Source organism: Pelodiscus sinensis, chromosome 17 (genome assembly GCF_052426305.1).
Source record: "Pelodiscus sinensis isolate ZL-2025 chromosome 17, ASM5242630v1, whole genome shotgun sequence".
Lineage (NCBI taxonomy): Eukaryota > Metazoa > Chordata > Testudines > Trionychidae > Pelodiscus > Pelodiscus sinensis.
The window spans coordinates 11,646,676-11,673,314 of record NC_143068.1 but is presented as its reverse complement, the minus strand read 5'-3'; the positions used below and the strand labels follow the sequence as shown (position 1 = coordinate 11,673,314).

The following is a 26,639-nucleotide window of genomic DNA, read 5'->3' as shown; positions in this document are numbered from 1 at the left end:
GTTGTTGCTGACTCCTGAGTCATTAAAGACCACTGATATCAGCCCACTTTAATGAACCCAACAGCCTCTAGACACAAAGGGCAGGTATCCCCTTGTTTGCTTATGTAGTACATAATGCCAATCTTCAGACAACACAGCAACAAGTTTCAGAAGACTGGCAGGCCAGACTAATAGCTCTGGGGTTCAGTATGTTCATCTGCAACTCCACATTGTTCACTGGCAAAGCAAAGCAATGTCATTAGTATCCTTTGTGGCTGTGTCAGGAGAGGACCATGGGTATCTAGTCTAGGGCTGCTCTCAGACTGTAAAAGGGAAGATATCCTTGCTCAATGCTAGGGAGAAAGTGCAGTCTGGTGATCAGAAATAGTATTCCTCAAAAGTTGTGCTGAGAAATTATATCCAGCTCCAGTTGTGGGACCAGCACTGCACTGATGTCTCTGGAGGGGATCTTGAAAGATGTACCCCAGTGCCATAATCATGGCAGCTGCTGGGGCCTTCATCAATGCTGATGCCTTCAGTACCAGTTTACTCAGTGCCACTCTCTTGATGACATAGGTGTCCTAACCTTAGAGAGGAAATGAGGCATCACTCCTCAATGTTTGGCACAGTGCACGGTCTCCACTCAGCTCTCTCTTTCAGCCTCAGCCTTACACTGTACACCACCCTCAGATCCAATAACATTATCAGTACCAGAGGGGCCAGTGCCAAGTCTGATGGTACTGATGTAGAACAGATAACCTGCTTCAATATTGACACAGCCATGCCTGATGCCGACAGCCTGGTACCAGTGTGATCACCATGGATGTGGATGGTATCAGTTTTGCCAAAACTGTCTTGCCTACTGACACAGACCTAGACCTGCTGGCTGCCTCACACTAATAGAAGGAAGACATGCTGGGGCTTGGATGAACAGCTTTCTCTTCCCTGAGTTTAAAAAAAAAAAAAAAAAAAGCCAAGTTTAAGTCCAGCATAATCAGGCAGGCACCTGGGATCAATTAGAGCTTGCTAGAAGCTACAGGCTAATTAGACACCTGCAGCCAATTAAGGACTGTGGAGTTGCTTTAAAAGGTCTCCCCCCAGGCAAGGGAGGGGGAAGGAAAAGAGCAAGGGCTGGAAAAAGGAATTGCAGTATAAAAGAGCTGTATGGGTGCGAGATGAGGTCTGCCTAGCAAGTACCAAAGGAAAAAGTACTGGGAGGGATTGTTTGGGGAAGTGACCCAGGGAAAAGCTGCCAGATTGAGAGTGGCAGCAACCCTGCCAGTTGCTGCTGCCTTAGGGTCCCTAGGCCAGAACCCGGATTCCCCCCAAACCTTCCCATGACATCTCAATCTCCCATGAAGGGAGATCAGGACTCCAGAGGGGACTTTACCCCAAACTTATGAACTAGCCTTTGATGAGAATGGCTCAGTAGGCTCTGGCTCCTGTCTCTAGTAAAGAGAAAGAGACCATGTGGGGGGCCACAGCGAGCTTTGCCACACTACCTTTTTTCACTGCTAGACCATGCAGTGGTGCATCTACTTGGAGGAGCACTCATAGGGTAAGTCTACACAAGTTTTTTCGGAAAAATGGTTGTCCATGCTGCAATTGAGTTTTCGAAAGAAAAATTGAAAGAACAGAGGGGATTTTCCAGCATTGGTAATCCTCTTTCTATGAAGAAGCCTTTTTCCGGAAGAGTTCTTTCGAAAAAAGGCGTGTGTAGATGGGAAAGAGGGAGTTCTTTTGGAAGAAGAGGGAAGAGGAAAAAGTACAGGTGCCCTGGTTGCTATGGACAGAGTGGCTATCACAGTTTAAATGCAAGATAGCATCCATTCAGTGCGGACGCTATCTTTCAAAAAAGCAGATCATTTTCTCGATGCGCTTTGGCAGTGTGGATGTGCTCTTTTGGAAGATCTCTTCTGGAAAAGCTTCTACCGAAAGAAACCTGAAGTCTAGACGTAGCCACAGAGAGAGGATAACCCTTTAGGTTCCTTGCAACTGAGTCTAAGGTGAAGTCCATCAATTGATCAAACAGGTGTAGTTTCAGCCATGTATGCCTTGACTTGTGAGTCTTCAATGAGATGGATTTACACACTAAGAACTTCGATTATGTGGTTCTCTCCCAGACAGAAAAGGCACTGCCTATATGCTTTAATGAGAGGAAGGAGTTCACACTGTATGTCAGGTAGGGTTTAAACCCTAATGGTTTAGAGACTGCCTCAGCAGTTGGCATGAAATGCCTTACCAAGTTGGTCAGGGAGGTAATCAGAGGGTATACTTTTTTTGGGGGGGCAGAGGGGGAGAACGGGGTAAACATCCAAATCAGTGAATATATCAAAAAGAAGAGGGGCACGTAGTATTTCTTCAGCTTCATTTTCTAGAATCAGTTTGAAGCTTTGAGAAAGATAGCAGGTTGGACACTCACCAGATACCACTTGTGACAGTGTGATGGAAAAAGGGAAAGGCAGGAAGATTGTGGATTCTCTGTTCCTTAAGCCCTTGAATGGAAATATGAGGCTGCATGTCAGATTCCAGCTGACACTGCTATTAAAAAAAATCCATTCTCGCATGCTGTACGTGCATGCACACCTACCCGAGTTTCCATGCTTACATACTACACGAACATCACCAGTTTATTTTACACACAAGTCTCCAGAGAGGAGAGAAAGACTGTTGCCCTGACTCTCCACTATAGAGAATTTCTGCGTGATTAAACACTTGTTTAGGTGCAGTGGGAAGAGTATGCTTCTTAGACCTAAGGCAACATGAAGACAACTATGGTAATAAGAATAAGGAAATGGAGAAAACAGAATCCAAATAAAAATTAAAGACCCCATTAGAGAAAGCCTGGGAACATGCTAAGATGTAAAGAGGCTTTAAAAGGCAAAACTACATTTTCCATAAAAGGCACTAATATTAAGAAACCTATCAAATGAATTTAATATTAACCAGTTTGATGGAAATAAATACTGGTGCTTATGTGAATAACTGAACTGGAAAACAGGCTGGAGCACACTGCACATGGATGGACATCAAGTGTTTTCTTGTTACAGGTTAAAAATATTCAGATAGATGTAGAGACATGGTATGACCAGCAGATGGCATTCATAAGCCAAGAAGTCTGCTTGTGCCTTAATTTTAAAAAGGTTTTATTATCTTGACTACTACTGCTGCTTTATAATACACCCTTTTAAAACATGACAAGCAAAACCTTCCAGGTGGGATGGAAATATATTACACTTTTAGAAGTTTGTTTTATTAAGAATTATTTAAATAAACTTAGTTAGTTGGTTTTCATTTTATGTTTTGTTATTTCATTTTATTTGAAAGGTGCCAGTGTTTTATTGGAATACTGCAAGCAGGGCATTCTGTTTAACATAATCCTTGGGAAATACTCATTTTCCTACACTAGATGACACATCAGGAAGATCTCAAATATGTTCTCTAGTTGGCTCAAATATCAGCTATGTCTTTTTAAAATGGAACTACAGGTCTGTTCTGCAGGAAAAAATTATATAACAGAGATTGAACAAAGATTACAGTACTTTAAAGCCATGTGAATGAAATACTAAGAAATGGACTGCAATACAATCCTCTACACTGCAAAGCAATCTATCAGTGTTCAGACTACATTATTGATTAAGAAACTAAAGTGCTTGGGATTAGCGTTCCCTCACCGGCACTTTATACTGTTCAGTACAGCTATTTCCAGTATACTCAGACTTGTGTTTTTCAAGCAGATTAACAAGGTTCATTGGCTAACCAGATAAATAATTATCCTAATTACAGAAGTAAAGGGCCAGCTCCTCAGAGGTATAGGAGCCTAAAGGTGCAGATAGGCACTTACTAGGCACTTTAGAAGTGTCAAACCTGCACTAACTTAAGGAGTGCCTATGTGGATCTTTAGGCTCTTTAACAGAATCGTACAACACTAGACCTGGAAGGGACCTCGGAGATCATCAAGTCCAGTCCCCTGCCCTCGAGGCAGGACCCAAGCACTGTCTAGATCATCCCTGACAGGTGCCTGTCTAACGTGCTCTTAAATATCTCCAGTGATGGAGATTCCACAACCCCCCTGGGCAATTTACTCCAGTGTTTAACCACGTTGTCAGGCAGGAAGTTTTTCTTGATGTTCAACCTAAACCTCTCTTGATGCAATTTAAGCCCACTGCTTCTTGTACTATCCTCAGAGGCCAAGGAGAACAATTTTTCTCCCTCCTCATGATAGATACCCTTTTACATACTTGAAAACCACTATCATGTCCCCTCTCAGTCTTCTCTTTTCTAAACTAAACAAGCTCAGTTCTTTCAGTCTTCCCTCATAGGTCATGTTTTCTAGACCTTTAATCATTTTTGTTACTCTTCTCTGGATCTTCTCCAATTTCTCCACATTTTTCTTGAAATGTGGTGCTCAGAACTGAACACAATACTCCAACTGAGGCCTAATCAGCACGGAGTAAAGCAGAAGAATGACTTCTCTCATCTTGCTCACAATATTACTATTAATGCATTCTAGAATCATGTTTGCTTTTTTTGTAAAAGCATCACACTATTGACTCATATTTAGCTTGTCGTCCACTATGACCCCTAAATTCCTTTCAGCAGTACTCCTTCCTAGACAATCACTTCCTATTCTATATGTGTGAAACCAATTTTTCCTTCCAAAGTGGAGTGCTTTGCATTAATCCTTATTAATCTTCATTCTGTTTACCTCAAACCATTTCTCTTGTTTGTCCAGATAGTTTTGAATTACAGGCAGTCCCCGGGTTACGTACAAGATAGGGACTGTAGGTTTGTACTTAAGTTGAATTTGTACTTAAGTCGGAACTGGCGTCCAGATTCAGCCGCTGCTGAAACTGACCAGCGGCTGACTACAGGAAGTCCGAGGCAGAGTTTCTCTGCCCCGGGCTTCCTGGAATCAGCCGCTGATCAGTTTCAACAGCGGCTGAATCTGGACACTTGGGACAGAGCAGCTGGGGTACTGCTGGGTTGGTCCAGTAGCACCGCTCCTAGGCGCTACTGGACCGACCCAGCAGCACCCCAGCTGCTCTGCCCCAGGCGTCCTGATTCAGCCACTGCTGAAACTGACCAGCAGCGGCTGAATCAGGACGCCTGGGGCAGAGCAGCTGGGGTGCTGCCGGGTCGGTCCAGTAGCGCCTAGGAGCAGCACTGCGGGATCAACCGGCAGCGCCCCAGCTGCACTACCACAGGCGTCCGCGAAAAAAGCCTGGTCTGCTGGGGGAGGAGGGGCGCACTAGCTGCACCCCTCCCCCTTCTCCACCCCCCCCCCCCCCCCCCAGCAGACCATGGAGACGCAGGCGGCGGGACCGAGATGCGCCACGGTGCCGCCCGCGTCCTCCGCGGCTTTGCTCCGCGTCTCCCTGGTCTGCTGCCCCCCCCCCCCCAGCAGACCAGGGAGATGCGGAGCAGCATTTCTCGCCCCGGAGGACGCGGACGGCGGGACCGCGGTGCGTCTGGTGGTCCCGCCGCCGGCGTCCTCCGGGGCGAGAAAAGCCCCGTTCGTAAGTACGGATCCGACATAAGTCGGATCCGCGCAACTCGGGGACTGCCTGTATGACCCTATCCTCCAAAGCAGTTGTAATCCCTCCCAGCCTGGTATCATCTGCAAACTTAATAATTGTACTCTCTATGCTATCATCCAAATAATTAGAGATATTGAACAGAATCAGACCCAAAACAGACCGCTGCAGAAATGCTTAGGCCCGGACTATAAGAAGTAAGGAAAGGAAAATGACACCTGTATTACATAATATAGAGAGCTTCACACTATAAAAGGTGTGACCAGAAACAGCTGATTTGTGGCATATGAGGCATTAAGAGGATTTTTTTGCTAACTCATTAATTAAATGAACTAGTTATGTATGAAATACCTAAGATTACTGCAATCTGTTTTACTGAATTCTAAAGAGGTGACTTTACATGCAATTAAGATTCAGAATTCCTTTGACATCAAAAGCTCACATTTACAAATCTGTGTCTAAGTAGTGACAAACCTTATTTTCCACACTTCTTGTAATATGCCCTAACTACAAAACTGTATACAAATGATGACAAGTGGAGCTCAATTTAAAAACCAAGTGAAACACAGCAAAGGCACAGCTGTAAAGCTATCAGATCAAAAGCAGCTGGTTCTTAATTGATCAGACAAAAGATTAGATTTCTAAGGGAACCAGTTGCTAATTGATTAACTAGTAACTGATTAATCTGAGACAACTAAATTAGCCATATTTAGTCAGAATACATCAAGCATTCCCAGTAAATGCTTGATGTATTCTGACTAAAAGAATAAGGTGGCACAGTCAAGAACGTAGAAAAGTGGATGATACCAACACTGGCACATACAGCTACAGAGACTATTCCTGAATGTCATAAGAATCCTAAGTTTTAATTACTTGACATATTTCTCAGAGCATATTAATTTTTATAGTCTTAGATAAGAGTGGGTCATCTTGCAATTTTTACTGTTGTTTTGTTATAATTGACCCATATATCTTTATTGGCTTAGATTTTTATATAAATTCTTCTCTCCCTAAACTGTGTATTAGAATGACCCTGAACACTCATAGTTATGTTAAAAGATACTTAGCATGCTAGCTAGAATGGGCAACTTTTATTTGCATGCTTTCATGTGTCAAGATATAATTTACTATTATATTTGCATAACCAAGTCCACATTATAACATAGTAACACATGCCAGAATTATTACTTCAAGAGTTAAATAAAAAAAACACACAAGAGGAACTATACTTAAACAAAAAAGTCTTATTTTCATGCCAATTTTACAAATACAGGATGTTTAATACAGAAAATGATACACAGGAAGAAATATTTAAATGTTTCTATACTGCTAACAGTGTTCCATGATCTATCAGTTGGAAAGCAACCTCTTTGCCATCCACCAGTAAAAAATTACAAAGCAAACCCTTAGAACTGCATGTACTCCAAGAAATTGAAATTCTTTTAAGCATTACAGAAATTGTACTTTCAACAGGAAACACTTACTCTATTTCCTGTTTATTAGCAAGTCTGCAAATGCACCAGAGCAGAGAGCACACACAAAAAATGGAGTATACTGCTGACTTAAAATAAAATGTAAATCTCCTCAGCTACTTCCGCTCCCTGTGTAAATACCTAGTGCCCAGCAGAAAATACAAGTGAACAATTAACACTCACTTAAAAAATGATTGAATGGATGCCCTTAATGTCAAAAAATAGAGCTTGTCCAAAATTGCAAGAAAAATATTGGCAAAATAAATATTTAGAAAATCTTCAAATTGTATAGATGTTCCTGGTGCCTAATTCAGTGATGATTTCAAACTACTTTGCTTAGTCATTTTTGCACAGCAGTGGTCTCAATGACATTAACAGCTCATAGAACACTAGAATAGAGGAAATCAGTTACCTTGTAGTAATTGGAAGTTCAAGATGTGTGATCCCCTATCTTTAGGCACACACCCCATGCACACAGAGGTGGAGAATTTTGAAAGCAGAGTCCATTGGTCTGTACATATGCTCTGGCTCAGGAGATAAAGGTGTTGGGCAGGCCACAGCTAGACTGCGAGGATCTATCAGAAAAATATATGCAAAATGCACTCTGCATTTTGCGTATCTTTTTCCAATTCTTTTGTCAGAAGAGGCTTTTCTGAAATTTGGCCAGTCTAGACTGGGCCAAATTTCAGGGGAAAAAAAACCCTCTTTCAAAAGCCCCCTTCTTCCTCGAGGGCTTCCAAAAGAGCACATTTGTTCTTCCGCAAAAAGAAGCAGAAGAGCAAATGCGTTCCCTGGAGGTGCTGGAGGTTTTTTGGGATACCTCTGGTATCCCAACGCCCCCTCCCAGGTTCAAAGTTCAAGTTCCACTGAAGAACAGGCTTTTTATAGGAAGGAAGGTTCTGATTAGGCCTTTTTACTGTATGGCGGAGGTGTTCCTCATGGCTACGTCTAGACTACAGCGCTTTTCTGGGATACCAGAGGTAGTCTGGAAAAGCACTGCCATGTCCAAGGAACGCATCAGCTTTTCCAAAAAATTTTTTGGAGGAATAAAGGGATGTGCTGAAAGAGCAGGTTCTTCCGAAATTTGGCACAATGTAGATGTGCCAAATTTTGAAAAAGCCTCTTTCAGAAGAAAAGCAGAAAAAGATACACAAATTGCACTTAATTTGCGTATCTTTTTCCAACTTTTCTTTGTAGTGTAGACATAGCCCGTGTAATGATAAGATTTTAGAGGGGACAGAAATGTAAACTTTATCATAAACCAGAATGGAGGAAATTCAACAACTACCTGTCCATTTTTATTGTACTCCAGATATTGAAAGAGTGCTTGATGACCCACAAAAGGTACATAGGACTCGGAAAGTGTTGGACTTAGAATCAGAGAGCTGGAAGAGAAAACTCAGGAGGTCATCGAGTCCAGCTCCCTGCCCAATCCCAACTAAATCCAACCCAGCCAGGGCTTTGTCAAGAGACCAAGTAGAGCGGGAGACTCCAGGAACATGGATGTCTGCTCTTTCTGGAGTGAGAGGGGTCCTTTCCACTTCAACTGCTGGAGATGCAGTAGAGATTGTTTTGCCAAAGCCACTGAAGACAAAGACAGTACTGCAAGTAACTGATGCTCTTGGTGATGCACATACAAGAGTTTGCAATGTACCACAGGCACTAGGTGACACTGAATTGCAGTCCAGTATAAGTGGTACCCTAGACATGCAAGCTTTCTTATCATGCCTCAGACTTAATATATACTTGGGTCTCCTGGGCTGAGACTTGCTTGGTTTAAGTAGGGCTTAATCTAACTTCTTCAAAGTAGATCTGGAGGAAAGCTTGTCCTCATGCTTTGAGAATGTTCAAGGAGTGTCAGGTGAGCAGAGAGCAAACTGTGGAAGCAGATTCCTTAGCTCCCATGTTCGACCTTGTAGCAGGAGATTCACTCCTTGTTGAGTCAGACTGATGTATTGGGGGCAGGGAGGATGCCCCCAACCTGGGTGTGAGTGCAGCTTCATGGCCTTTTCCATTAGCTGTTTCCTAAGGCAAAGTATCCATCCTTCCCAGGTATAAGGAACCAATGGCAGATATTGCACCTTGATACAATGTGGGCTTCCCTGAGGCAATATGAGCAACACTGATGGTTGTCAATGACTGAGAAGGATCATGGACAGGAAACACAAATTTTGACACCTGGAGTTAAGGGCATAGGCCAGTACCAGGTTGGGGAGACTAACTATAAAACACAAACTATCAGATAAACCCTCTAGAACTATAAAAATGGTTTACAGATATCTAAACAGTCACAGATAAAGGAGAAAGCTGAAGCTACAGATTGACCCAGACCCTACAGCAGTGATCAGTCTGCCCAGCCCCTTTATCTCCTTAGTTGGATGCATGAGATGAACCTGGGTGCATGTGAGAGTCACTGGCCACGACTTTCAAAATTGTCCAGATCCAAGGACATCAAAGCATATGCATACCCACAGCAGAATACACATAAGGACTCGCACTCAAAGAGGGGTACATTTACACGGAGAGCTACTTTCCCATGTGGGTAGACAGACATACACTAGCTCTGCTCCAGCTAGCACCCTAAAAGTATCCATGTAGACAGGACTGGAACAGATGGCAGCCTGGACTAGCAATCCAAATACACATCCCAGGCTGTACTGGAATTAGCATGCTAAAATGGCAGTGGAGCTAAAATGCCTGCCTACCTGAACTGGGAAGCACAAAGACATATCCAAAAAGGTGAGCAGTACAGAAAGTCCACAGTTTGGTTACTGTATGTATTTATTATTGTAACAGTAACGTCTGGCTTAAAGACAGCTTCCTATATGGAGTATCTAAATGACCAACTGTACTATCTTCCTGGTCCCTCCTCTGCATCACTGGAACATGTATCCTGCTGGAAAACTAATCTCATACACGTAACTGCAGGAAGATGCTCCTCCCAAAAACCCTTACGGGGATTCCACTCTACTATGGAAGAGCCATATTTTGGCAGAGAGGGAAAAAGACCATGCAGAGAGCAACCACTACCTCCTTTTCTTGTCAGTTTGCCTCCTCCAATTCTGTGGAGGCTGAACAGGGCTGGGATTGGGAAGGAAGCATGCTGCAAAGCTAGCACTTCCAAAATTTCCTGCCTTGGGCCTGATCCATTGTGTTCAGTTATGTTCTGCTGATGGCAGCAGTTCTAACATCTGTCCTAGTCTTTGGATTAAGTGAAAGTCTTACTGCACTTTAAAATAATTTCTGCTGCTCAGAAAACTTTCAACAATGGAAGAGAATAATGAAAGGGAAAGTCTGTTACAGAGGATAAAGTAACAAAACCACAGCATATTTGCATGCAAGAGTTATACTGTACCTCTGTCCCTGATCCAGATCCTGGAGAATCCACTTTTCTTTTCTTTCTGGGACCAATTGCAGCTAACGCAGTTAAGTTGGCATCCCTCTGTCTCATTTGTGCTAGCTCTTGTTGCTGCATCTGTGTTTTTCACAACAGTCACAATTAATTTTTTTCCCTTCTGTTTTTCTGAGAACAACATTTAGATTGTTAAATGATATGCTCATCTGTACACATACCTCCTTGGCCTTCTGTTTCAATCTAAGCTGTTCTGGGTCTTCTTGTCTAGACCGAGACTGTATATTGGTAAATGGTGTTGGGAGGAAAAAGTACAGATATTAACAACATTGTAAGAGAAGTTGACACTAAACTATAGTTTAGTTTCTTTTTGAAATTGTTTCATTGACTTTAATAGGAATAGAGGGTGCTCAGTATTTCCAAAAATTCAAACCAGTTTGTGGACACCTAAAAATAGATTTACACATCTAGCTTTGGGTTTCCAAATCTGGAATTTCTCCCCTTAATGTAAGGCTCTATAATACTTCATGGATCATCGCACTTGTGGCACCCAGCTTTTGTGGATTTATAAGGCACCTGTTATGGAAGATATGCTATCCATTCATTCAATAATTCATTTATCCAAAATCCAAACATCATTACTATGTTCACTGTTCTAGTATTTCAGTTAGATACCTGAAATCTTTGTTTTCATTTCTTTATTCAGAATCAGTATCCAGTTACAAACAGTTCCTATTTTGCATTTGCCTTAAATAATTAGGTTGCTTTCATTAAAATTCTACTTTTATGAAACTATGCATAAAGAAAGAGAAGATCTCTCTCCTGGTAGACACAAACAATTCTCAAGTATTTCTGTCTCTACCTATATGTGGAGGGGCCCAAATTACACAGATTGGCGCTTAGGATTTATTGTATTTGCACAAACAAATTAAATTTATGCCTGTGAAAAGGAAACAGGACCATGACCTTTGTGAAATGTTACCCCTTTGACATACAATTGCCCATCTAATTATGAACTTAAGTACCACAATTGCACATGTAAATCAGGTAACCAGTTGAACCATTCAACTGGTCATTTGTTAACTGGCCATTTGCACTAGCAATTATCCAATTTATGTAGGCAACTATTGTAACTGCTTCCTTAAAGAATTAGAAAAAACAGGATATAAGTCAACAACTCCCTACTATATCCATTAACTAGGATATTCTTTCTCCAATTCAAAATTTATTCTCTTGAGTTACAGGCAGTCCCCGGGTTACGTACAAGATAGGGACTGTAGGTTTGTTCTTAAGTTGAATCTGTATGTAAGTCGGAACTGGCGTCCAGATTCAGCCGCTGCTGAAACTGACCGCCAGTTCTGACTTACATACAGAATCAACTTAAGAACCCCAAGCCTCCCCAAGTCAGCTGCTGCTGAAACTGATCAGCGCTGATTCCAGGAAGCCCGGGGCAGAGCAACTCTGCCTCGGGCTTCCTGTAGTCAGCGCTGGTCAGTTTCAGCAGCGGCTGACTTGGGGACGCCTGGGGCAGAGCAGCTGGGGTGCTGCTGGGTTGCTCCAGTAGCACCGCTCCTCGGCGCTACTGGACCAACCCAGCAGCACCCCACCTGCTCTGCCCCAGGCATCCTGATTCAGCCACTGCTGAAACTGACCAGCAGCGGCTGAATCAGGACCTGGGGCAGAGCAGCTGGGGTGCTGCCGGGTTGGTCCAGTAGTGCCCAGAGCGGCACTGCAGGACCAATCGGCAGCGCCCCAGCTGCTCTGCTCCAGGGTCCAAAACAGAAGCCTGGTCTGCTGGGGGGCGGGGCACACTAGCCGCTCCCCCCCCCCCCTCCAGCAGATCAGGGACACCAGGGGCAGAGCTGCAGCTGCAGCGGCAGCGGAGTGCCGCGCCTCTGAGGCTTTGCTCTGGCAAAGTCTCAGAGGCGCGGGACCCCCCCGCGGCTGCGGCTTCAGTCCCGGTGCCTGTGGTCTGCTGGGGACGGTCCCCAGCAGACCACAGGCACCCGGACTGGAGCGGCAGCAGCAGCGGGTTCCTGCGCTTCTGAGGCTTTGCTCTGGGGAACCGCCGCTGCTGCCGCTCCAGTCCGGGTGCCTGTGGTCTGCTGGGGACCGTCCCCATCAGACCACAGCCACCCGGACTGGCGCGGCAGCAGCGGCGGGTTCCCGCGCTTCTGAGGCTTTGCTCTGACAAAGCCTCAGAAGCGCGGGAACCCGCCCAGTGCCCCTGGTCTGCTGGAGACGGTCTCCAGCAGACCAGGGGCATCAGAGCAGCTTACGAACGGGGCTCTCTCGCCCCGGAGCTCGCAGGTAGCAATCCGCTACCTCGACCTCCGGGGCGAGAAAGCCCTGTTCGTAAGTGCGGATCCGACGTAAGTCGGATCCGCGTAAGTCGGGGACTGCCTATATTCTTTTCTCCAAGTAAGGCAGAAAGCGAAGGAAGACCAATGAGCTATAAAAACCATTATAGAAGTCCATCTCTTTTGCTCAGAGGAATGCAAATAAAAATTCAGATTAAAATCCATTTTGATTTGTGTGAATGAAACGTGGCAGAGGAGGCTACATTACACCATTTACACAGCAGAGCTCTAACTAAAGTATGTGTTCCCCAAGCTCCATATCTGAGATTAAAAACACAGCTCTCTCTTTCACTGCATGTCTTATAGAATAAAAGGCAACCTGCTCTTTTGACGTCAAAGTGACACTTTGCAAATGTAAGTGAAATCCAAGCACTTGCCTTTGCTGCGCGCATTAAGATTTCCCTTTCTTGTTCATCTTTTCTCTGTTTTTCTATTTGATCAAGTTGTTCAAAGAACTTGAGCTGTGCCCGAACATCACTTGCTTGCTCATATCTTTCATCATCCTGAAAATGTGGTAAAAATGCTTTTCATTACAAATCTTAAAAACAAAGCTAGTAGCTTGTACTGCGCAGCTTAATAAGATCCCATGCTTTTAAGCTCAAATGCTCACTTAGTCTTTTTCAAACACCAAGTTTATCTTTAAAACCAGTCAAACTGGCTAAAACCCATTTTAAAAAAAACAAAACAAGCACTCTGTACTGTTGTGTGGTCTCATGAGGTTTTGACTTAAGTAATATTATCACATACATTTGGCTTTTCAAACACATTTCACAGAGAATCCTTTTTAATTGTGCTCTGTGAGGCACAGTGTTCTATCAGTTCTTCCATGAATCATACCCAGAATTCACATCCATCTGATAACAGTCTGCCTCCTATGGAGAATTACAAACTATTTCTACTCCCAACCACATTGCAGCGGTGACAGGTGAAGGATGTTGATCAGACCAGCAGGAGACAGGCAAAAAAGGATGTTCATTTGGCTCTAAGCACCTTCCCACATAAAATGCATCGGGAGCAAATGCATGAGTAGAGGTGGGAGGGAACAAACAGAAATATTCACCTCCCTTGGCTGCTTATAGGACAACGAGGGTAAAGCAATGGAACAGAATGGTTCCATCACAGTCCTTCCAGGCTAGATCTACAAAGTTTAGTGCCTCAAGATGCTGCTCTATCGGACTTACTTTAAAGGATATTCTAGATGCAAGAGCTAGACTTCCAGGATTGCTTTACGGGGTTTTTGGTTTGTTATGGGGAGATGGCAGGAGAGGAAGAAGGTTTCCCTCCTGGGCAAAATCACAAAGGTATCCAATGGGTTCCCCCCCCCATATTCCTCAAAGCATCTTAGAGACCTGGCTGGTTAGAATATCAAGGATAAAGGTATGATGGGGATTGTTCCCCAGTGTACCGATCATGCCACTGATGCTCGTCTTCTTGCTCTCAGGGACTCCCTACTAGCCTGTCCTGATGGACCAGATCCTCTGGTCTCCCATAAACAAGGCACAGAGTTGGGGTTACCACCCCCTTGCAGAGCAATTCAGACATGGAACCACTTCAGCCCAGGGAGGAGTCAGTCCTAAGGGCTCAGCATGCAGGAAACCAACTCCCAAACAGGATCAAAACTCCAAATAAATTAATCTTTCTCGGTATAAGTTTTACAGAGGGAAAGCTCATACGTTAGTTCCCTTTATAAATGAATGAGAGATAGGTATAGTGATTGCTGCTGCCGGCCACCTTCCTCCTCCTTATTTACACTGGGATTGATAATAGAGAAAAGAATTTGTATTAAGTATAAAAAGTAGGATTTAAGTGGTTGAGGGTGAAAACAGTAAGATCAAAGTAAATTACTAAATTCAAATTAATAGAAAATGTCCTCTTAGGGTATGCCAAGCACTTTCAAAAGCCACTTGAAGACAAAGAGCTGATTGCTTCCCATTGCTTAACTAGACTTTCCCCCAGGGATGGAATTCTTTGTTTTGAGTAGCCATAGAAAATTACCAGGTTCAAAATGGATTCCGGTACCAGAACTAGCTACTGTTTGGGCTTACACAACAAACAAGGCTGTTCACAGATTGTCAAGCTGAGCAGAGGAGTCATTAAGTTTCTGAGGCATCAATAATGGCCCTCATTAACACATTTAAAACTATCAACAGATCCAAACTTCATATTTCTAACTTCACATACAAGAATGATACATGCACAAAAACAGGATATACAGATCCAGCAGATTGCAACTATAAAATTGATGTTACATGATATGTTTTGCATAAAACATTTTCAAATTATGCATATTCATATGACAAGGGAGGGGCACGACAAAAGGATCATAATTTGAAAAGACGGAGGAATTGATAAACTGAGCTTTTTTGCAACACGCAATTGGCATCCAGTGTGGAAGAGGTTTCTGGAAGCTAGCTTCTAGAGCATGGGACACAGATGGTGACTGGTATAGACTAAGGATGTAATAGTGTAGTCGATTAAACAATAAGCAAAAGCTTATAGGTTAATACTATAGACTACACACATTCCCCACTTTAGCAGGCTGGCTAACAGCCAGCTCAGTCCTAGTTCATGCTGGGTCCAGGATCTACCCCCGCTATGGCTCTGCATTTAAAGTGTATTGGAAACCTGGTGGACAGGCAGCCCAGATTAGTTCCAACTTGTGCTGGGTCCAGGAGCTCAGCCCCACACCTGGACAGGGGCTGCTGCCACCCTGCGCTGCTGCCTCTGTATCAGCTGGTTTTTAAACGGGCTCCCCTCATGGACCAGCTCCCGCCTGGCAGCCTGTGCTGCTGCCTCTGATACAGAGGCCTAACAGACACTCAAACTGTAATTTTTTCTATATTACGCTACGTCTCATTAAAACTTTATACACTATAGTATACATGATTTCTTCAAAAGGAACTTTAATAGATAACCTTTGTGTGAAAAGTTTCAGTCATCCAAGTCAGACAAGGATGGGCACTCAAAAATACTACTGTTTACAGCATTTGGCTGGACACACCCTTGTTCTGGAGGTTAGAAAAGCTCTGCACAATCTGTCCCAAGTTTCAGTACAGTCCACAAGAAGATCTGAGTGAGTTTACCATGAGGTGAAAGCATAAATTTGTGGAACACTCATTTGCACAATTAAAATTGAAATTACCTTATAAGAAATATTCTTTTGTTGGGCAGTCTCCGATACTTTTTCTACAAGGTTTTGTAACCTTTGTTGTGTTGCATGTGATACATAACTAACTACATCGGGATGGATTTCCGTTATTCCATGTTTTTTACCTGTAGTTAAAATTGAAATGAAGCTTTTAGTTCCACTTGATTGAAAAGACATATTTTACAAAACTGACTGTTGCTAATCCAACTTCACAAATTTGTAAGCAATTCAAAAACAAAAAAGAGCAGCCTTTATTGAGGTGTTTCCTCAGCCAAGATTTAACATGTGATGCTTTAGAGAAGATTTCACTCTACTACATTTTCATAAACGTTATGAAATATGCCACAGCTCTTTTACCAGTATGCTATGAAGTATTAGTGAAACAAAAATAACAAGTTTTATGATACTTCTATAACTTAGAGAGTAAATAAGAGTAATGATAGTGTAAGTAATTTATAATTAGCGTGAATTATTATATAGCTGATCAAATATTAGTTTCCCACTCCCAATATTTATTGTAGTAGTTTGATCAACTTACAGTATAAAATATTCAACACAAGGTTTTCCAATCAGCTCTAGTGATATATTTATTGTTAAATAAAAAACAAACTACACCTATCCTAGATCTGCAGTTTTTGGAGCTTCTCAAACGTATGTTATATTGTTTCTAATATTAAGGTTCTGGATGTTGCAAATGAATGTCAGAAGGTGCAAATATATAAAACTATTCTGGTATATTTAATTATTTTTAAGCCCATTTTAAAGAAAACAGATCTAGTGAAACTAGTGTTTATAACAATTAAATTCTGTCTCAATATACCTATTTCTAGTATCCTTCTTTGCAAAGATGCTGGAAGCAGGAACGTTTCGTCTTTACAGGACCTTGTTAATGTGCCCACTAACTCAGAATTTGTTGCCAAAATCCGGGCACTCTCTTCTGATAGGTTGACACCAGCCATTGACGCCACATCATTAATATCATCATCATCCCTTAAGAGAAAAATCGTTACAACATATTTAGGGCATGTACAGAAATACTGCTTAGTGCAATTGTGTAGAACACAAGTTCCACAACTCTGCTGCATAAGTGACTGACTTAAAAGCTCTTCAATTGTCCATATGTAGGCCCAATCAATTCTACTAATCCACAAAATAAAATCTGACTTTTAGAAGACCCCATTTTCTTTCTGCTTAATGAAATCAAACTTAAAATTAACGTATCCTTTGGAATTATTCTTTACCCATCTGTAGTAAGAGGAAGGCCTAAAACATAAGCCAATATAGCACAGGCCTGGTTTGAGGCCTGAGGCCTAGCTAACAATGGACAAAACATGGCTAACAAAGCAAAGCTAAGCTGTGAGCAAGAGGCAGGTCCCTGCTCACAGAACTTGGCATGAACAGGGCTCAGAATATAAAACACTAATGGAGACTAGGCCATGGGGTAGAACAGTAATTGGTCATGGTCATAAGTGGAAAGCACATGATACCACTAGCTCATTAAAAAAAAAGACCTTGGTACCCACTCCTCACAGATACAGACCCAGGTTCAGGAAAGGGTCTAAAATAACAGCATGATGGATAGAGATGATCTAATCAAACCACGAGGTACAGGGCGATGGGTGGTATCTAAGTAGTGTCAGAGGGTGGTAACCTGACAACGTCAGAGGGTGGCATCCTGATACGTCAGCGGTGATGTGTGATTTGTTGTACCTGTATATAAAGTGGTGTCTTAGTGGGACAGTCTTTGTATGACCTAAGGGACAGTAGAAATTTCCCACTGATTGAGTAATTCAATTGTTATGGGGTACATATGCGTAGTGGTTCAGTAGAGTTTACTGACAACTCTTACTGTACTTTGCTTAATGATAAACCTGGCCTGGCACCTTCGATCCTTATCTGCTTTGTGGTCTTTGGAGGTTCTCTTGCAGTCTGCTGTGGAGACTAAGTGCACAAGTTGACACAGCCAACATCAGAAAGCACACAGGCAAGCAAACAGCCTTATGGTTATCATCATCAACAGAGCCAGAGGCCTGCGAGGACACCTTGGCAGTAAATCCTGACCGCTTCCTTAACTGCACCATCCATCTCACCATACATATAATTCCTTAGCCTGTTGCTCATACTGTGTACTACACATCACAGAAAGAAATGGAAAGCCTCCTAATGGTTTCAGGGCCCGATACAAGACTCACTCTGTACAGAAACAAGGATTTTGGTTCCTTACCTGAAAGAACCTCCCCCAGGTTCTTTCAGTTTATTCTTTTGAGCAGCAGCTGCTTGTGCTGAAACAGTGGACAGAGCTTTGTTTCCAGGTAATACTGTTGGTTTTACCACAGGTACTGCAAGAAAATAAAGTCAATATTTGTATTCTCTTCACATGTTAGCCCAACATTTTATAAACTATTTTTGGATAGGTTCATTTTCAGCTTTCGCACAAAGGTGTTTTTAAAAATGGCAGCAGTGATATGATGTTTGTGATGTTTTAGTTACTCTTCTTTCCCAAAGATTTTCACTGAATTTAAAACACTCTTGAAGTGTAGCCACCCTGAGCATGCATGAAAGTCTAGAAGTATTCAGTTCAGACATTTAAACTGATGCTCACACAAGAAACTCAACTTCCATCAGCCCTATTTCTACTAATAATAATTCTTTATGTCAGAGAAGCTATCCTATGACCATGCATGGTCCACCAGAGTATTTCATAAAGCCAGAAACCTACTTCAATACAATATGCTAACAGCCAACTCCTCAGCACTTGGTAGTCCTGTTTACATCATTTTAGTTTACAAAAGTATGTACATAGACTGTTTACATGCACAGACAAAGCAAACTGTACTTAAAATATAAAATTAATACAAGTGACACTACATCATGATAAAATATGTAAAATCTGTTTGGTCCACACAAGATTGAGATTAGATTTCTGTGGTCCTCCTGGGTAAGAAGACTGGGCAACACTGCTTCACATAAAGAAGAGGGTCAGTTGTTACATAAAATACACTAGCTATGACAACATGAATTTACTATACTGCCTTATGCAAAACTAAGAAACAGGATCTTTGCTAACTTCTAGTTTTATTCTGTAACTACACTCAGGTTAACAAGCAGATAAATGCATTCAGAGTCAGAATTTGCTATCAACTTCTTCTGAACTTGATAGAAGATTTACATATATTCAAGGAAAGAATTTGGTTCTGAATGATACAATGACAGGTGCAGCAATACAAGCACTGTTACCTAGTGCAGTCTCTCTCAACCATTTTCATATAGGGAACCAGCTTGCTGCTTTCCTAAACTGAGTCAGGGAGTCCTCAGGGACAGATGCCAATCCATAGACCAGTCATTGTGAAACACTGGCCTAGTAGATAGTGCACTACATTAGGACTTAAGAGGCCTGAGTTCTAGTCCTAACTCTGACACTGGACTATTAGATGACTTTTTGAAGATTATTTCAATTGTGTCTCTCAGTATCCTCAGCTTTAAAATGGGGGAGGGGGAAGATAGCTCAGTGGTTTGAGCATTGGCCTGCTAAACCCAGGGTTGTGAGTTCAATCCTTGTGGAGGCCATTTAGGAATTTGGGGCAAAAATTCATCAGGGGTGGTACTTGGTCCTACTGTGTAGGCAGGGGACTGGACTCGATGACCTTTCAAGGTCCTTTCCAGTTCTAGGAGATAGGCAATCTCCATTAATAAAAAAAAAAAAAAAAAAAAAGATTATGATACCGAACCCTACTTCATCAAACCCTCGGAGACCTACTGATACAATGTGTACATAATATTAAGTATTATTAATTATAGAAAAATAAAAATCTTTCAGCTACATGCAGTCCCAAGTAAAGTATCAATCCTGTTTTAGAAGCAAATGAAAGATCTACTTTAAAAAAATTAGTATACTATTCAAGAATATCAAAAATCTTTTCTTACCTGTCTGAAGTTGGTTCAGCTGAATTTGTTGAGGAGTTGTAAGCATAATACGATTATGTGGTTGCCGCAACGCTACCATAGGGGTCTGTGTCAATGTTACCTGTGGAGGCCTTATCAATGCCCCTGCTTTTTGAGACTGTTGGATAACCTGCCAATAGGTTAAGAATAAAATTAAACTACTTGAGAAACAATACACAAGATGTTAAAGTCAGATGGATAAACCAAATCCTTATGCTAATTTTTAGATTGGTCAATAGATGTGTGGTGGAAAAAGGATACACCAGGGACAACCAGCAATGCTGCATGAAAATAAGTGAGCTCAGGCAAGAGTACTAGAAGAAATAGTAAATGGTTGGTCTGTGTCAGAGCTACAAACATGCCGCTTCTATGAGCGGCTGCATGGGATTCTAGAGGGGGGCCAGTGTCCCAAAATGCCAACCAGAATCCCAAAACTGTGGATACCTCCCAAGCAACTCTTCAGGTAGCCTTGGGCAACAATAAGAATGATCAGAAGGCATGTGGAGGAGCCAATCTCATCAACAGGCAGGACATTTTTCTACCTTTGGAGCCAATCCCCTCCTTCTAGGACATATTGCTGCCAGGCCCTGATGGCAGGGAAGGCATTTCTGGTGCATTCACATTTGTAATCATGCTACAACGGGTAAATGTAATTGGGGTACAGTGGCAGCCACCCTGCCTACACAGCAGGGGCTCCCTGGAAAAGTTTGTTAACATGTTTAGTGACTGAGTAGGATCCTCCCTGTACATCTCTACAAAGCTCTCAAAGGTACCCTTTCATCCTTCCCAGGAGGATTCTGGGGCAGCCTGCCCTATTCTCCACAGGAGAACACCTTTCCACGCCAAGCCAGCAGTAAGTGACCTGACATTTAAGCATAAGGTCCAAGACTCTGGGCACATGCAGTAAGCGTCTGTTTCCTATCATGAGCTCTGATTCTGAGAAGACTGATATCACACATAGCAACCTGGACCTATCTGATAGAGGCAGCGGACGGGGGTAGGGGGTAGAAATTGACTGACTATCCTGTAAGCATTTGCTTATTAGATAGTCAACTAGTCCTTAACATCCTTAGATGGGAGCACACACTCTTGTCAGCTTCCCTTACTCCTTGTGATGAGCAGGAGTACTAGCACCAACAGGGGGCGCCCTCTCAGTTTAAATTGTAGGTCTTCACTAGACCCACTAAATCGAACCCCAGAAGATCCACTGTGGCAGAGCCAATCTTCCACATAGTGCAGACATGGCCTCAGTGTCCTATTAAAGTAAGAAAACTGATTATGCCTAATTTCCATTATATTTTCTCAGACTGTGCAGATAGATCTTAGAGAATCAAAAAAAGAAGGCCTCAAAAGAGACTTTGAGAAGTCATCGAGTCCAGTGTCCTGTACTGAAACAGGATGAATTCATTTGTCTAAGGAAATAATGAAACAATGCCTTCATACAAAAAGGGGACCAGTATTACAGTTCCCCAAACCTCCATCTCTCAAATTCTGGACAGAAGTATATTCTAAGCAGAAATCAATACTGGCCAATACACTACTAAATATAAGTGACCTATAAAAAGAAATCTAACAATCCATCTGGAAAAGCAACCATAAATACAGAACAATACTTTGCTGCCTTAAGGACAAGCAATTCAACATCAGACTATTTCTTCCTATTCTGTTTTCACTAATATTTATCTGTATGTGCATTCCAGAAAACAATGCAAAGAGTTAGCACAGTTTCATGATTAATGTTGAGGACAGGTCTGGAAACTTCAGATTCTTGCTCTGCCACTAAGCGTCTTGTGTGATCTCAATCTCCTTGGGTACGTTTACATAGCACATGGGAATGTGCCTCCTAAGGACATTGAGAGGTGAGTAATCCACTAATCATGTAGTCAGTAACATTTTTATCAATTCACACTGGGTCCGGGAGCTACCCCTGTGCCTCTGTAGTTTAAATGTAGTAGGGGCCAGCTGACTGCACATGCTGCTCTTGCTACATTAAACTGCAGAGCCACAGCAGGGGTAGCTCCTGGACTTGACATGAGCTGGGATTGCTCAGTCCTTCTGCCCCAACTCCCTGCCCCAGGCTCAGCTCAGAGCCCCTCACACTCGAAATCCCTAAACCTAAGAACAAAGCTTGCACCCCAACCCTCTGCCTCAGACTTGTGAAAGGGAAGAAGGATGGGGGAGAGAAGGAGGATAGAGTGAACAGGGGTGAGGCCTTGAGGAAGGGGCACGAAGGAGGTTGGGCATGGGGATTTGGGTTTGAGGTAGATCCTGGATTGCACTTAAATTCAAAAAAGTGATCTCATGCTTAAAAAGGTTGGAGATCACTGCTCTGTATCTATCAGAGGCAGCAAGTGGGCAAGGGGAGGATAGGAATGTTGATTAGTTGACTAAACTAAATTTGACTAGTCGATGGCTTTTCCATTGACTAACTGATAAGCAGGGGAACCCCAGTACCTGCTTATCAGGTATTCGACTACTCAACTACTCGCTTACATCCCAGACGTCTCCCAGGCCAATTTGACAAACTTAGGCTAATGGAGCTCATGGTAGCACCATAAATAGAGCGGTGTAGACAGCACTTCAAAGTTGCATCTTAGAGCCCAAGCACCAGCCTAGTCCACAACTTCAAAGTGCTAGCTACACAGATATTTTTAAAGCACTATCACAAGGCCAGAGTCTGTCAAACCAGACTGGAAGACAAACTAATAGGCTATGTAGACATATGCTCTGTGCCTCACTTCTCCACTATGGAAATAGTAGTACTTGTCTACATTACAGACCTATGGCAAAATTAATATTTTCTCGCTATAGCCACAGTGGGGTGATAAATGCCATGTAATTACCCAAAACAGATGTGAATGCTTTTGTATTTTCTATGGACAACTCAAAGTTGAACATGGACATGTGGCAGTCTGATCAACTGCATTATGTTGATCAAGTTCTTTAGAAAGGAACCAATTCTGTAGTATAAAGATTTCTTGTTAAATGCAATCACACGATCACAGAATACTAAAACTGGAAGAGCCTTTGAGAGATCAAGTCCAGTCCCCTGCCCTCAAGGCAGGACCGAGCATGGTCTGGATCATCCCTGATAGATGTCTGTCTAACCTGCTCTTAAATATCTCCAGTGATGGAATTTCCATAACCTCCCTAGGCAATTTATTCCAGTGTTTAACCACCCTGACAGTTTTTCCTAATGCCAACCTAAACCTCCCTTACTGCAATTTAAGCCCATTGCTTCTTGTCCTGTCATCAGAGGTCAAGGAGAACAATTTTCCCCCCTTCTCCCTGTGACACCCTTTTAGATACCTGAAAACCGCTATCATGTCCCCTCTCAGTCTTCTCTTTTCCAAACTAAACAAGCCCAATTCCTTCAGCCTTGCTTCATAGCTCATGTTTTCTAGACCTTTAATAATTTGTGTTGCTCTTCAACAAATCGAGTATTAATATACTTTCCCTTCTCCAATTAATATAAGCTACCAAATGATCTGCATTCCTTCAAAAAAAGGCCACAAATTGTGTAACCTAGATTTAAAAAGATACAATTTTATATTGTTACACATGCATAGAAAGGTCGTGTATTCTTAGAACTGTTTTAAACAAATATTGACCCAGATTTTAGGCATTGATTGAAAGAATAGGCTTATTTTTTATTTTTTAAAGTTAGAAAATGATAGAGGACTTTAATCACTGCTGTATTTAAAATACATTATTTTCTTAGCAGTTACTACCTTCTTTAAGTGTTCATAAAAAGGTCTCTAGCTGAGCTAAAGTGTTAATTTAAGAGGGAAAGTCATTATACTTCAAAAGCCAAAACAGTGCAGTAATAGATGATGCACTTTGGTTTACGTACCAGTGGTGTAGGTTGCCCTTGTTTGCCAACCCCAACTTGCGTAGGCTGAGTTAGACTAATTACAGGCTGCTGGAGAGTACTTGTTACAGTGGCAGTGGCCTTTCCTGCTGTGCGCTGAACTGAGCTGCTCAGCATCACTGCTGTCAGCGCAGTTGTTGCTTGCGTTGTGGGCTGCTGCTGTTGACTTTGCTGAATAAAAGCTGCTGAGTCTGGGGTTAACTGTCTCAAGGCAGGTAAACTCCTCTGGAGAAGAGAGAAAGAACGAACATATTGTCACATAACTATGGTGAATTCTTGATAAGTTAAAATTTTGCTGAGTACAAAACTCCTATATCATGGAGCTCCAACAGGAATCATGTAGCTATTGTTTTTTAAAATTTAAAAAAAAAATGGATAAGTGCATTTGTCTCAAGCTGTCAAAAATTTTCAGTCTGGTTTTACAATTAAAACATAATATTGTGCGACCCAAGGGCTTCTCTAGTAATCTAGCAGAAGACATGGGTAAAAGAATCCCTTGGGTTCATGAAGAAAATGTTATGTAAGATCTAAAAAGAGCCTGTGTCATATAGGTCATCATAATCACTGCAAGATGTATACATGGAAATGTGAGAAGTCACATGTGCATGCTGAAACTTATGTTCTCTAGGCCTTGAAGTTAAATGGAGACCGTTCAACATTATCCTAACCCAAGATAAAATTCTCTAAACAAGAAATAGGACACATGTCTTTGGTGGACCACTGTGTATTTCACAACGGAAGTCTATTAGCATACTAAACCAAGTGCTAACAAAGAGCTTTTTTGACTGCTGCTGTACATTGCATGGATATTTTCAAACAACTACCCACAGTGTCGCCAAGATCTCTCTCGAGTATTTGTAGCTAAAGTATCCCCCATCATTTTGTATATATAGTTGGGATTTTTTTTTTTGAATGTGCATTAATTTGCATTTATCAACATTAAATTTCATTTGCCATTTTGTTGCCCAATCACTTAGTTTGGTGAGATCCTTTTGAAACTCTTCACAGTCTGCTTTGTTCTTAACTATCTTGAGCTGTTGATTACCATCTGCAAATTTTGCCACCTCACTTTTACCCCTTTCTCCAGATCATGTATAAATAGGTTGAACAAGATTGGTCCCAGTATGGACCCTTGGAGGACACCACGAGTTACCTCTCTCCATTCTGAAAACCATCCATTTATTCCCATCCTTTTTTTCCTGTCTTTTAATCAGTTATCAGTCCATGAGAGGACCTTCCCTCTTATCCCATGTCAACTAGCTTTACTTAAGAGCCTTTGGTGAGGGACCTTATCAAAGGCTTTCTGGAAAACTAAGTACATGATATATACTGGATCCCCTTGTCCGCATGCTTGTTGACCCCTTAAAAGATCTTGAGTAGATTAGTAAGGCATGATTTCCCTTTACAGAATCCATGTTGACTTTTCACCAACAGATTAGGTTCATCTACAGGTCTGACAATTCTATTCTTAACTATAGTTTCAACTAGGGATGTAACAGTAGTCATTTAACTGATTAGCAAAAGCTTATAGGTTAATGCTATAGACTTCATTAATTTCCCCCCATACACACCTCCAGTAAATATTTTAGCAGGCTGGCCAGCAGCATGGCTCAGTTCTGGCTTGCACTGGGTACGGGACCTACCCCTGCTGTGGCTCTGCATTTAAAGTGTATTAGGAGCCACGCAGGCAGCTAGCCCATCTCAGCGTTGGTTCACACCGGGTCCAAGAGCTCAGACCTTCCCCCCGGGACAGGGGCTGCTGCCACTCCACGCTGCTGCCACTGTATCAACAGCATGGGGCAACAGGCAGGCAGTCCACAAGAGGAGCTGGTTTTAAACTGGCTCCCTTCACAGACCAGCTCCCGCCAAGCAACCCAACGCTGCTGCCTCTGATACAGAGGAGCGAAGTGGCAAGGGGCTCCTCAAGAGTGGGGCTGAATTGCACTGGCTGCCAGTCCCACCCCCAGGGACTACAGAATAGTTGAGTAACCAATAAGAATTCATAAGGTAAATCGACTATTCAATTAACCGATATTTAACTTCCCTAGTTTCAACTAATTTGCCTGGTACTGACATTAGACTTACTGTTCTGCAATTGCCAGGATCACATTTAGGGTATGTCTAGACTACATGTCTCTGTCGCCAGAGGTATGTAGATTAGGCTACCAGACATAGGAAAATGAAGCGGCGATTTAAATAATCGCCGCTTCATTTAAATTTACATGGCTGCCGCGCTGAGCCGACAAACAGCTGATCAGGTAGTCTGGACGCGCGGGTTTCGACATCAAAGGTATTTGTCGAACACTGACACTGATAGACACACATAAAAAGCAAGAAGCCGCAAGGTAGGAAGTGGCCCAGGAAAAACCTCAACATGGGCAAAAAAGCAGCTTTCACTGCTCAGAATAGCACCTAGAGCTGGAACTCGGTGTCCAAAGTGGGAATGGGTTTCCTTACCAACTTCAGCTGAAAGGGCTACAGGCTGAACCTCAAAGAGACTGAGAAACAGTCCCAGGGAGGGCAGAAGAACCTGTTTTGTATTCAAAGTTTAAAAAAGTCTCAACAGCGGTGCCCCAAAAGGGATAAACTAAAGATGGTGACCCAGCCAGAGGGCTGAGTCATTGGGAGAGAAACTGCTATAGAACCAGAACAATGACTGGCAGGGGGCATTAGCCCAATGAGAGAGCTGTGACACCATGTCTGGCCACAATGAGGTATCTAGTACTGAGCAGGTTGTTACATCTCAGTATGTCTCCTCTCCCAGGAAGCATCACAGTATACTAATGCTTGAAGATTTCTGAATCCTAAACCACAGTTTTCCATTTGCTCCACAGATCAGAGATTTCCTTAAATATCAAAGGCAAGAAAAGGCTGTAACAACAATTATAAGTGCATCGCTATGCAGCCTTAAGAGACAGGAAATGCCAAAGGGAAGGTTGCACATGCAACTTTCTCTCTGCCCCCTTAAGCATTTATAC

At 42.5% G+C, this 26,639-nt stretch overlaps 1 protein-coding gene across 3 annotated transcripts in view; it reads right to left on the bottom strand.

The window, feature by feature from the left end:
• Positions 1-26,639, bottom strand: part of TAF4 (TATA-box binding protein associated factor 4) — a 73,038-nt gene that overhangs the window by 6,891 nt on the left and 39,508 nt on the right. For all 3 annotated transcript variants that reach the window (XM_075901105.2, XM_006126163.5, XM_025186158.3), the window contains 8 exons: positions 23,644-23,886; positions 19,773-19,920; positions 18,073-18,187; positions 16,669-16,838; positions 15,843-15,973; positions 13,078-13,203; positions 10,562-10,618; positions 10,344-10,463 (listed from right to left, as the gene is read on the bottom strand). In XM_075901105.2, the coding sequence (XP_075757220.2) occupies positions 10,344-10,463; positions 10,562-10,618; positions 13,078-13,203; positions 15,843-15,973; positions 16,669-16,838; positions 18,073-18,187; positions 19,773-19,920; positions 23,644-23,886 (1,110 nt within the window). The remainder of the gene's footprint in view (positions 1-10,343; positions 10,464-10,561; positions 10,619-13,077; positions 13,204-15,842; positions 15,974-16,668; positions 16,839-18,072; positions 18,188-19,772; positions 19,921-23,643; positions 23,887-26,639) is intronic.